The 13,074-nt window shown below is 39.1% G+C and overlaps 2 protein-coding genes across 2 annotated transcripts; both read right to left on the bottom strand.

Moving 5' to 3' along the window:
* Nucleotides 1-865: 865 nt before the first annotated feature.
* On the bottom strand, nucleotides 866-3,747 carry LOC102717059 (UNC93-like protein 1). Its single transcript, XM_040523663.1, has 2 exons — nucleotides 2,516-3,747; nucleotides 866-1,498 (listed from the first exon to the last, which is right to left on the bottom strand). Exons 1-2 carry the CDS (start codon nucleotides 3,673-3,675, stop codon nucleotides 1,258-1,260), a joined length of 1,401 nt encoding a protein of 466 aa, XP_040379597.1. The 5' UTR covers nucleotides 3,676-3,747; the 3' UTR covers nucleotides 866-1,257.
* Nucleotides 3,748-7,899: 4,152 nt separating this feature from the next.
* On the bottom strand, nucleotides 7,900-12,429 carry LOC102716775 (UMP-CMP kinase 2-like). Its single transcript, XM_015835861.2, has 9 exons — nucleotides 12,138-12,429; nucleotides 11,983-12,045; nucleotides 11,796-11,850; nucleotides 11,358-11,475; nucleotides 10,977-11,133; nucleotides 10,421-10,501; nucleotides 10,025-10,132; nucleotides 9,440-9,504; nucleotides 7,900-8,593 (listed from the first exon to the last, which is right to left on the bottom strand). Exons 1-9 carry the CDS (start codon nucleotides 12,225-12,227, stop codon nucleotides 8,587-8,589), a joined length of 744 nt encoding a protein of 247 aa, XP_015691347.2. The 5' UTR covers nucleotides 12,228-12,429; the 3' UTR covers nucleotides 7,900-8,586.
* Nucleotides 12,430-13,074: the final 645 nt, after the last annotated feature.

Below are 13,074 nucleotides of genomic sequence, written 5' to 3'. Positions count from 1 at the left end.
CATAGCTAACCTCTCCCGATCATAGAAAAACGAACGTACTGGAAGGGTTTCGTGAGGCGGTTTAGAACAAATTACCGGCGATCTGATCTCGCTGACAATCAAATGGCTTCATTTGCATGTCCATATTTAATTTCCACATTTGAAATTAACCGGTGATCATGTATAGATTAGGTTTAAATTCGTAATCTATTTTTATAGATGTATTCAATTATCCAACAGTTAGAGGTATTTTGTAGTCCGGAAAATACGGGTAGCCCCAATTTGACATTTATTGCTGAAGATGCTCTTATGGAATTGCTTGTATAGAAGCAATCTCTTTGCTAAATGCGACAGAATTCTTGCGCCATGCATAATCTTACTGAAGATATAAATTTATTTCAAACCGGGTTAAACCAGTGGTCCGATCGGTTGGACCGCGCAAATCGTGAACCTATTTGATGACCGGTTCGGTTTAATAACTATGATTAAAAATCGTATTAGCATACGGTTTTTATCTGAAGACTAAATCAACAAAAAATAAATCAACGTCCCTATGAGGGAAAAAAAAAACAAGAGTCCAGTTCATGAAAAACAGCAGCAAAAACAACCCGCGCAGATCCGCATGACACTACGAGTCACAACTGCAACTGCTTTCGGAATTCCGTTTAGCTATTATAACTGCTTATAAACCAAAGTTTAAATTTTATAACCTAATCTTAAAATTGATTTTGTGTTTTTTCTCATGATTTATTTTAAAACATTTGTTATTAAATCACTGTGGACACGTATATAAAAGTTTTGTCTATAAATTATTTTTCGCTTATCAATAAGTCGTTTTGTCTTTTTTTTCTTCCAAATGCGAAACGATAAAGCCGACATGAAGATATAAAAGAAGCACACTTCTCTGGACAAAGCAAACTGCAGGAAGCAGCAATATCTGCACTACAATGAAGAGCTAACTGAGCACCCTTGTATCTGTTGGGGAGCAATCTTGCAGATGACAGCCTGAAACCATAGCTATCTTCTGACATAGCAGTTGAAACAATGCTAGTACTATACTACAGCTGTATAGGCTTCACTGAACTAATCGTAGCTCAGCAAGAATTATACGACATGACCAATTAACACTATTAACCACATAAGCTACACATCTGTAGACACCAAGAAAGATTGCAGAAGAGAACTCACTCACTGTACCATGGCCTAAATCACTCTACTCATTTGATTTCTAAGATGTATTTGTATATGAAGGAACACGCTGAAAAACTCCGGATCTCCTCAGTGGAAGCTGGTTGGTGCAGACAGTTTGCTATCTTTCTCTTTTCCATCCTCAACAGAAGAAACCGAATTGTCGTCGTCCTTCACAGCTAAGAAAACCAAGAGCGCAAGCAATGGGTAGCTCACTGTAGTAAGCGCCCAATTCACAATCAGTTGAGGAATTAGTTTTGTCTTTTGTCTGTCAACTTGCCACGCAACAGCTGCTCCAGCACTCTGCACCCCCTTATAGAATCCAACATATCTGCACACAAAGTACACACTTAACTGAGACAAGTGTTTAAAAGTTAAAGGATGATCCTTCTACAATCATCAGTTGGATCTCTTTACTTGGCAGAACTTTGTAAACACACTGAGCAAAAATTCAGAGATTTACTTTTGAAAAGGAAGTCTTTGCAGAGTAATCTTGACAGAAAATTCAAAGGACACACTAATTGGATAAGAATCATTTTCAGTCATACTGTTTCAAACTTATTATTATTGCAAGTCTGTTGCTACCAGCTGTATAAAAAACTGTAGTGAGTGTTCTTAAACATACAGAGACTAGAATTCTGAGGGTAAATCTGCTGTAAAAATAAGTTATAGACAGCAAGACTGGAATGGCTAATTTCAGCAGGGAAAAGGAGTAAGATCAAAATGATGCTTTTTTTATGAAGCTTGCAGGTGCCAGGTTCCAAGATACAGGCATATAGGGGATAGATGCTTTTCCTTAACATGTCTCTTTTGTGCTGGTCAGTTGTCCAAAAATCCAAAATTCTGAAGCCTTCAATTACATGCCTTACATGAAAAGATCATACTTTTCAAATTGCATGATTGAAATGACACAGAAACAGCAATTAATTACCATATCCGCCTAGGGGCACTATCAAAAACAAAATCAACGAGGAGTCGGAAGAAGGGTTATACTAGAACACTAAAAATTGACTATTTTATTCATTATAAGACTAAAAACCATTCCTGGGTAGTCTGCAAGCATGAGAATACATGTTTTTTCTGTCAGAGACCCAGATTATTTTCCTATTTAACTTTGGCAGTCGTATGTTTTACAAAGAACCAGATTCCACTCTGCTATCCAATTCCAACCTGATTGTTGATTGACCATTGTAGATAACTAGAACTGTTCAACAAGATAAGATATATTCGTAGTGCTTGGTTTGGATACTTAGTCAGCAATAAAAAAGAATTCATTCATGACTGAAATTGGTGTAAGTTAGTAATATAATTTGGAGTAGGGAGGAATTAGGAGGAAGGAAGGAATGACCTGCTGAGGATCTGAGTGTCGTTGGCGAGTGCGCCGATGATCCAATAGATGAGGCTCTGGAACATGGCATCCAGCAATCCATAGCTGAAGTAGAGCAGGAATGGGCCCGCGTAGCGGCGGCCGTCCCTGAAATCGATGAGCTTGTCGTTCCAGTTGCCGTCGGTGTAGCGGAGCTGGTTGGCCAGGCCGCCTCCCCAGATGGCGGTGCCGAACACGGCGACGGCGGCGACCCCGAAGAGGCCCCTCTTCCTGCGGCTGGCGAAGCCGAAGTCGAGGAAGTAGCCGATGGCGGCGGAGCCCAGCATCTGGGCGCCCCAGTAGAAGACGTTGTTGAGCCCCTTGGTCCGGAGCGTGAAGAGGAGGCCATTGACGTTGTTGAACTGGTAGGTGTAGAAGAAGTTGCTCGCCCAGGCGGCCGGGAGGACGAGCAGCATCCTCCAGTTGGTGAACAGCTTCAGGATCTCCCACCCCTCGGTGGACACGGAGGAGTAGGTCACCCTCGTCGCCCTGGTGCCGTCGTCGCGGACGATCCTGGCCGGCGGCAGGAGGAGCAGGCTGAGCGCGGCGCCGAGGAGCATGAACGCCATGAAGGCGATGTAGGTGCCGTCGTTGACGCTGGCGGCGTCGGCGCCCCGGTGGTAGTTGAGGGAGAAGGGGAGGAGGCCTCCGAGGACGCCGCCGAGGTTGAAGAGGCACCAGAAGATGGAGATGTAGGTGCCGCGGCGGGACGGCGGCGGGTAGGACGTCATGATTGCGCCCTGGGCGGCCCAGAGGAGGCCGGCGCCGGCGCCGAGCAGCGCGCCGGCGGTGACCGGGAAGGCTGGGCGGGTGGGGTGGTGGTTGTAGTAGAGGAAGGAGGCGGCGTAGAGCGGGTAGGTGAGCGCGCCGGCGAGGAGGGTAATGCGCGGGCCGAGCAGGTTGTGGGCGCCGCCGCCGAGGACGCCGAAGACGGCGAAGCAGGCGTAGAGCGCGGTGTTGGCGTTGTCGGCGGTGGTGTGGTCGAGCTGTCCGCCGCCGCCGAGGCCGGACAGCGCGTTGAACATCCCCGGGCAGCAGAAGCACACCAGCCCGATCAGGCACACCTGCACCAGCGGCGAGTTGTATCGCCACCTCGCCGGCGCCGGCGCCGGCGGCGACTCTCCCTCCGCCGTGACGGCCATATGTATATATTAATCCTCTCCTCTTGATGGATGGATGGGCTTGGTTTGATTTCGATGATGAAATTGGAACCCATCCAATCCATGGTTGCTCTTTATATACTATGGATTCACCCATTGTTCAGATTCTCTCCATCCTTTTATTTTATTTTATTTTCTTTTCTTGGAACTACAAATTTTATTTTCATAAAACATTATCATAAAATTATCACTAAAATTTATAAAAATGCCAGTGTTATAAAATAAGAAAAATAATAAATAAATTTGTATATTTCATAATTTAAGATGTTTGAAAAGTTTAACCATTCGTCTTATTTAAAAATTTTGTACAAATATTAAAAATGACAAGTCGTGCTTATAAAATCTTAAGTAAGTCACAAACAAACAAAATAAATAATATTTTCATAAATTTTTTTAATAAGACAAATACTCAAACATTGTAACTAGAAAAGTCGAAACGGAGGGAGGGAGTATTTTTTAAAATAAAATTTTGAGATTAAGAGAGTGAGACTGTTTGTCTCGTGTTTACATACTCCTTGGCTGGATTGGATGATGGTGGACAGTACTATTATTATTATTGGGTTTTTGTCTTGAGGTGCTCGCTTTGGCCGTTTGTTTTGGGGAGACGCATGTGCATGTGACATTTGGAATCATTTCAGCCTTTCTTCTTCTCTAGTTTATATAGTATTTCGCATCAACTTGGATGAATATTATACTCATTTTAGTTTTGTTTTGGTTGCATACTAAACAAATATTTTATATGATAAGGAGAGACCATGGATACATTGGTACCTTGTCTTTTCGCTTTTATCTATAAGCTAAAATTTAAACTTTCAACTTTAGATTTAAAGTTAGTTTGGGGTTTTTCATCATAGTTTATTTTTTAGTTTTTTCTTTTAGACAAGTTTTATTTATAAATTATTTTTGGTTTATGTAATTTGGCTTTTTCGCTGAAAAGACGAAACAAGCACCAGTTTTCTTCTATGGTTTTTTATGTGATTTAATATGTGAAGAAACTTGACTAGCAAAAACAATGCTTTGTTGTTAAGACTATCAAACCATTGCAACAAAGAGTTCGGATTTCATAGAGTTCCGTTTTTACGGAAAAACAATCTAACAAACCACCAATTCGATGGTGTCATTCTTCCAAATGTTGGGATTACCTTGTCTCTCTCGAGTTGTCTTGAATCCTGCTATAAGGATCCTTATTGCTGCTGCCCCTTTGACTTTTCTCTGTTTGTTGGTGACTATTGTTCTAGGAGTAGTGCTATACGTACGTCATTCGTACGTACGATTAACACCGAAATCACGGCAATAGGGTATGCATGTAACGGCGTGGGCGACGGCAAAGCGCTGGCAACAGCAAAACGCGGGCAACGCTGGTTCAAATCGTATGAGAATCATACGTCTTCGTCGTACGCATAGCACTTCCGATTGTTTTAGTGAGTTCTTGACAAAGAATTGAAGGCTTCAAGTTATTTAGCATCGTGGTTACAAATGTTTTCTCGCATCTATTGCATTATTGTAAGATATAGAACCTTGATCGTCTTCTATTATTTAGTATAATCCTTTTTTTGTTTAATAAGAAAGATAATATGTGAATCCTACATGGAAGAAATTCGCAGGGATTTGCAAAACATGTCATCAGATACTCACTCACTCCATGTTATAAAATTTCTAGTATTATCTAGATTCATCCTTTGATATTGTGTAATGAAGTGAGTAACACCACAGCAAAAATATGGAAATTTTAGGATTTAAATAAGATAATCACGATGTCTTACCTCGTAATAATTGTCCTCCAAAATTCCTATAAAATGCCAATCCCATAAGAATTTCAATGAAGTTTGGGAGAGCCATTTCTCTATTCCAATTTCCAAAGGACCAGATATATAGGAAGTATTATCCAATCCTCCAAATTATCTCTACCTTTTCAATTTCATTTTTACTTTACATTGTTTCAAAAGAGCCCAAAGCCCTTATCCCTGGCAAGAAAGATTCACTCACCTACCTGTATCTTATCAATCATGGGGTCCGCCAGCAAGAGCGGCGATACTAACAATAGTCATGACAACAACAAAGGACTCAGATTCAGACACTTTGAGCCTACAATTTTGGATCTGTTCACCAATAAGCAACAATTAATTGCTTCCGTCGCTTGTTTCGATTTTGGAGAATAATAAAGATAAGAATACGTAGGCATCACAAAATTCATAACCAGATATCTTATAAGTACGTACGTGCGGTCATCTTTTGTTTTTTCATGAAAAAAAAAGACAAACGGCATATTTCTAAATGAAAAATACTTTACGAATAAAACTTTATATACGTGTTCATAGTGATCTGAAAGTCAAGACTGAAAAATAAGCTACGATAAAAAACCCTCAAAATTAATTTTAAATTTAAAGTCGAAAATTCAAATTCACGGGAGTAAAACCAAAAGATGAGGACATGAGGTTAGTCTGCACATCACAGCTAGCTAATTAAGTACGGTACGCTAGTAGTGTCAGCTAGCTGATTAAGATTAGTCCTGCATTCAGATGTACAAATTTCATGATGCTGGTTAAGTAATAATATACTACTAAATTAGCATTGACATTTCCGAGCCGTGCCGGCCCGCAGTAGATCAAGCAAAACGATGCATGCATATAATTAATATATACTACATGTGTGTATTGTTAATTCGAAGCTCGCCGTATGTATATTGCCTGCAAATTAAACATGTATTAGGTTCTATCATAGTAAAATAAAAATATTATGTAGTCTCTAAACCCGGAGATTAGATTGGCTGGTAGTATACATATTAATATAGTAGTGATCACGTACGTGATGGACCGATTGTTAACAACAATGGGATGCTATAAAGTACTAGAGTATAAAATTAACTAGTTCACATCCAGCTTAAATTTGTTTAAATGGGCATGCAAGTTGGTGGTAGACATCCATCAGATAAACTGGAAGCCTTCCAGTTAAGCCCCATTTTATTCCAGTAAATACAAGGTGTCCGCAGTTTAATTACAACAAAAAAAAAAGTCATGATATGCTATTGATTGTTTTAAACATTTGTTGTGACTTTTTCTAGTTTTCTAGGGTAGGGTAGCGCTATTCGATCGAGGAAAGCGGAGAATGGACCAACTGTACTTTTGAGGAGGACAAATTACCGATAATAGGCCAAATGGCAGTAACAAAAATAATTTATCGTTAAAACTTTTAGATATGTGTTTTTAGTGACAGAAAAGTTAATATTGAAAAAACAATCTATGATGAGGAATCTCAAAAATTATTTCTAAAAATTACGTCGTAGAGTTTAAATTTTGACAAAAAATAAATTGTTTTTGCAAACGATGAGGGCATAAGTAGTTAAGAAATGAACGAATAAACGGCCAAGGATCTTGTTGAGTCCAAAACTAGAAATGGCTAGTCATGTCAGCCGCGTTTTCCCTTATCTCACGGATTCTGAGTAAGAAGATTTTGTTGCCAAGGCAATCTCCAAACCTCTTGCGAGGGATAAGGGCTTTGGGCTCTTTTCGCTTCTAGGCCAAAATTTAAAATTTTAATTTTAATTTAAAGTTAATTTTAAGGTTTTTATCATAGTTTATATTTTAGTTTTTGCTTTTACATTGTTAAGACACATATATAAATTTTATTCATAAGTTATTTTTTGTTGCAAATATATTGTTTTGTTTTTCAGGCAAAAATGTAAAGGATGAGGGCATATGCCTCAATTGTATTATTTTGCTACAATCTGCACTTATGTCCTCCTATTGTTTAGTTTTGGCACCAGGGGACGTTTCATGTGATAAATTTGTCATACTTTATTATGTCATTAACATGTGAGTCTTATATATTGAAAATAAAATCTTGTCACAAGTGCGACACAAATTAAACACATACCTAACTCATCAAATTTTTTTAACTTATATTGTAGCAAGCTTAAACAAGTTATGATAGTCCACCAAACAACCCCTAACTCCAGAATCGCAACAAAAGCATGCATTGCCTCATTCTTCTACGAGAAGAAGAATAAAGCAGGCAGGTCAAGGTAACGCTCTGGCTTGAATGCTACAACTCAAACGGCATTCCAGAATTCCAACCCATCCACATCCATGTGGACTTGTAAACACTTGTTAGCGTGCAAGCGCCGGCCTGCTAGCGATTGATGGCATTTGGACACTGACCATCTTTTATTTTTCTTGAGACGGACAGATTAATCAACTAGATCAAACTTCTTTTATAAAAAAAAAAGTCGCCAAGATTACTAACTGACAAAGATATTGCCAGCCGGCTAGCTGGATATTATATAGGAGTATTACTGTAATAATAGACAGTTGAAGAAAGAAGATTACACTAAAAAAGCAATGATCCAGACGGCCAGGAAATTTTATTTTTCCTTCAAGACGTCTTCACCGGCAGGAAACTGCTTCTGATTTCTGAACGCCAGCACGCCTCCTTGCCTCTGGCGATTCTGAACTCTGAATTTCCATAACAATTGTTACCAGCCAGCAACCGAATAGCCAGAAACTATGGTCACAAATCACTGACAGTCTGAACAGCGAACATCACCATAGTGTGGTCACATGAAATACATTCGCCTACCATGTGACTCCCCCAGGTAGCAGAAAAATGTATGTAGAATTACTGACAGCAAAATGCCTTGCAGCACTGCGCAACAATAACATACTATTGTTCATGCTGCATACTATGGCATGACAATAAAAAAAAAGTAAGGCCAGCACCAGCCATTACCGGGCGTCCATTCATAATAGTATATACAGCAAGTACAATAAAGTCGTGAGGCTTCCAAAAGAACACGATAGAAATAGAGAGAACTTTTGGATGCTCTGCAAAGTGGGTCTTATTCCTACGATTGGTCCTTCCAGCTAAAGGCGCCTGCTTTTGTGGAAGACAAAAGTCTCAAAACCTGCAGTAAAGTGCAAAATTCTGTTGTTCATGGCTTTGCTTCAAAATATGATCAAGCTAATATTTACATCAAAATGGTTTTTTTCTGCTGAAACTTAGAAGGCTAGTAGGCTACATAGGGGATTTGTGCTACATATTTGCCAAATGATTGGAACTCATCTTTATATTATAACTATAGCAAATTGTCCTTGTATTTAAAGTTGCGGCCTGCAGGGTGCAAGTGTTACTGTTATCAATTAGATGAGTCAATGAATCAGCTTCAAGTAGAAGTTCAGTGAGTCAACAAAAACATAAAGTAGCACCTAGTCCTCATCTTATGCAGTTGCTGCCATCAGGACCAAAAGATTGAAGATATATGTGGATTTTTTTTCTTGTGTCTTTATTGAAAACAATTTACACAAAAGACACAGAACCACAGAAGTGAAGCTCTTTCTACCTACAAGCAACAAGTTGTATGGTCCATCCTCCACCCCATCGCCATAGCCATAATAGAAAGCTTTTAATATATGACAAAATGTTGCTTGAAAACAACTTGGTAGCACTTCTCAATTTATTGAATGTAGGGACACTGAAAACCAGGTGGAATATAGTAGTAGTTTGACCCATAGGATTAAAATATCATAAATACATGACAATTAGCAAGCATACAGAGTCAGTTTGGTACTACAGAATAACTAGCAAGCAATTGGATAATGCTAGATTGCAGTCCCTCAAGGAGGGGCATGCACAGTGCAAAATCAAATGCATACACTCAGAATCACCAAATATGTGGTGGCTTTTTATTGAAAAAAAATCAGAACAATCATCTGTTTCACAAAAATTTCACATGTCAAACTGAACGATTTACCTTAAGGAAGCAAACAGATTGCGGACTGCTCCAAAGATTTCCTCTTCAGTTCCGGTTGCATCTATCTGCATACAGTTGAAAAGTATTCTTAGATTAACTAAATGTCTTAACGATGGCATACAGAGAAAACAATTTGCAGAGAAAATCATCCTAATCTCATCATCTTTCACCCACACCCATCATCAGCTGGAATAAGCCACCTAAACAACTTTCCGTGATTTATCGATTTTGAAGAAAATAGCTAGAATAAGCCACGGCTCCAATCTACCAGGGTAAAATCACTCATCTATCATCAAATCAATCACTAATCTCACTATCTTTCACGCACACCATAGAAAATCAAAACCTACAACTATATCAATGCAAATACAAGGAAATTGCATCCTATCAGAACCTCCCAAGTTTGGTCAGATCGCATCATTTATAATGTGTTTATCATAAGCTTCTGAATGCGCTTCAAGAAAGATTCAGACAGGTGTATTTAAAACCCTACATTACAGAGCTTTCCAGGTCAAATTTTGTAACTAGGAGAAGAAGGTAGGGTACAATCTGGGAAACTACGTGCAAAACAAATAGACAGAATACCTTGTGAACCTTTCCCCTTGAAGAGTAGTAGTCTACAACAGGAATATTTAGATTGTCAAACACCTTTAGACGCTTCTTGATTGTCTCAATGTTATCATCCACTCGTCCCTAAAAAGCATATATGTGAAAAAAGACAAACAGAAGAAAAACACTTATTTGTGACAAGGAAATCAGCAATATCATGCAACACCCTAAAAAGAATATACTACGTCCGTCCAAAATAAGTGAACTCTTATACTTTAAATTAGAGGGAATATATGTTACAAGTAAGAAAATCAATTCCAGCAAAAGAAAGAAGGAAAAAGGGAGCATGCCATTGAGAGTACATTTTTGTTAAATAGAGTTATATCTAGTGCAGTTTAGTTCATAGCTACAATACAAAGTAAAGGGGATAACCTGGTTACGGCCTAGTAAACGTTTCACCATCTCATCCTCAGGGCAGTCAAAGAAAATCACAAGGTCTGGTTCTGTTCCAGTCTGAAATTTTGAGAAAAGTAATTCATCAACGTATCAAGAACAGGCATAATGCAAACATCATTTATGACTAGCATTCTAGCAATCCAATAAATGGCTGAACAATGATTTAACACATCTGAAGTTCTGAACTAATGTGCTTGCTAGGTCTTCTTAGGTTGTTATTCAATGCAACCACATCACAAATATTGATATCATTATTAGATGATGCAATGAGATCCTGCACCATAAATGGCACTCGTGTTGACTGGCCATTATTCCACTGAACCTATATAACAACATCATTCTCAGGCATCACATACTTATTCCTTCACTTGCCTATGAAAAGAAACAGACATGCATATGGATCCTCCTCAAGGTTGGAGAAAAGGACTGTTCATGGGTGTTCTTTTGGATCAAACTCCCTTTAAAGCTTGAACAATTCAATTAATTGGAAATCCGATATTAGCAAAAAATACAATAGTGAAACAGAACTTACTATTCTTTCAAAGGCGATCCTGTTTTCCTCGCACCTTGGGAAGCCATCAATAAGAACCCTTTTAGCATCGGTTGTTTCCATTGCTTTTCTAATAAGTTCAACAGTAATCTCTGATGGAACAATCCTCCCTTCTTTTATTATATCTAGGATCATCTGCCTGAAATGCAACATGGTCATTAAAAATTGATGCACTAGTATATCTCTATATAGTGCATAATGAGTAAAATGATAGCATGAAAGAAAGAGGAGTAAATTTCACAAAACTATTTCAAGATATAAGTATCATTAGTTTTCTGATAGTTTGATCAAACTATCTGTAGTTTAGTGAAATTTACTCAACAAAGAATTACTACTCCAGATGGGAAAGCATTGCGTTAATACCCTTTATCACTGCCAGATGAAATTTCATGGCGAAGAAGGTCGCCAGCACTCAAATGAGCAAACCCAAAATCTGAAGCGATCCGAGCACATTGCGTGCCTTTCCCACTCCCGGGACCCCCTACACGTAGTATTTTGATGTGAGGACGGTAAATTAGCAATATTTCTGACAGCATCAAACACCACATACATAGGCCGGCTGACTAAAACTGAAGGTAAGGATTATGAATCTGTTAAAATAAGAAAGAAAGAATGTGGTTGGGTTGCATTGACCATCATCACATTGTCATGTGAGATGCACGTTAGGGCAAAAGTTAATAAAAAATTACTCTATTAGGATATAATTTTATGAAACAAAATCGACATGATTGGAAAGTACTCATCGAACCCTTACATTAACAAAAACAAAATACACCCTGTATTGTGAAATGGAGGGAGTACCTAAGACGAAAGCAATGAAGGGCCTGCAAGAATTAGCACCACCATCTCCTCCTCCCTGGAGGAACAATACAAATTGCGGGTGTTATTGGCATATGCAAACAGACGGATTTATGCGGGAAAATAAAAACAAGGGGTAAGGGATGTAAACGCAGATGGATGGATGGATGGATGGGCAGGAGTGACTGACAGCATGAGAGGTGAAGAGGCGGAGGAGAGCATTCGGTGAGGCGGCGAGGAGAAGCCCCTTCTCCTGTGCACAGGAACAAGAATGAATCCCATGGGATTGGATTGGATTGGATTGGATTGGATTGGAGGGAATGCCCGAGAGGGGAGGATACCTACCTGGTGGTGGTGGTGGGTGGAGGAGGGCGTGGGGATGGAGGAAGAAGATCGGGGGCGGAGGAGAAGGGCGCCCACTCGCCGCCGCCACATCGCCGGCGATCTCTGCTGCTCCTTTCTCTCCTCTCCTCTCTCCACTGCTGCGATTTATGCTGCCTCGCATTTATTAAATTATTTATTTACTCTTCTCTTCTCTTCTACTACGATTTATGCCTCGGATTTGTTGTTTATTTATTTACTCACCGAGAACACTTATTTATTATTTTAGGCAGTTTGGTGAATTTTCCGGCAGAAACGTACGAAGGTTTTGTCACACCCGCCATGCTTTGGAGCATCTTCCGTTCCAACTTTCCAAACATGCCCAACATTAGTTACTGTTGAAGCAGAATGTTACATGTGCGTTTCTCAACAATTTCGTCCTTGCGATAACCTCCACCACCATAAACACATCATGTTTGGGCAGCTTATAAACAAACCAGCTAAAGAAAATACGGAAAAACTAGGTTTTAACTTTAGCTTCTATTACCTCCGTTCCAACGTATGATATTTGATTTTTTTTATTTTTTTAAGAATGTTTGACCGTTCATCTTATTTTAAATATTTTAAATATTAGTACAAGTATAAAAAGATAACAAGTTGTGCTTAAAGTTTTTTTATAATAAAGTAAGTCATGAGCAAAATAAATGATATTTTCATAATTTCTTGAATAAAATAAATGGTTAAATATTGTAAGTAAAAAAGTTAAACATAGACTCAACCCCGTAGATTCTCAAAATATGAATACTCCTATTATTGTTGAACAATCAATGCAGTGAATTTTAGTTCCGAGTAAAATTCACTGGCGTCTTGCAGACACGACTACTGGGAGTTCTTACAACCAAATAAGAGCGCAGGCAATGGGTAGCTCACGGTAGTAAGCGCCAAATTCACAATCAGTTTG

The sequence above is a fragment of the Oryza brachyantha genome, chromosome 4 (assembly GCF_000231095.2).
Source record: "Oryza brachyantha chromosome 4, ObraRS2, whole genome shotgun sequence".
Classification (NCBI taxonomy): Eukaryota; Viridiplantae; Streptophyta; class Magnoliopsida; order Poales; family Poaceae; genus Oryza; species Oryza brachyantha.
The sequence above is the reverse complement of the archived record's forward strand: the minus strand, read 5'-3'. Positions and strand labels throughout refer to the sequence as shown.

Coding starts and splice junctions, on each gene's coding strand:
- LOC102717059 (XM_040523663.1), bottom strand. CDS start 3,675: ATGGCCGTCACGGCGGAGGGAGAGTCGCCGCCGGCGCCGGCGCCGGCG. Junction 1,499..2,515: donor GACACTCAGATCCTCAGCAG/GTCATTCCTTCC, acceptor CTTTGTGTGCAG/ATATGTTGGATTCTATAAGG.
- LOC102716775 (XM_015835861.2), bottom strand. CDS start 12,227: ATGTGGCGGCGGCGAGTGGGCGCCCTTCTCCTCCGCCCCCGATCTTCT. Junction 11,851..11,982: donor GCCTCTTCACCTCTCATGCT/GTCAGTCACTCC, acceptor TTGTTCCTCCAG/GGAGGAGGAGATGGTGGTGC. Junction 10,133..10,420: donor GTTTACTAGGCCGTAACCAG/GTTATCCCCTTT, acceptor TATGCTTTTTAG/GGACGAGTGGATGATAACAT.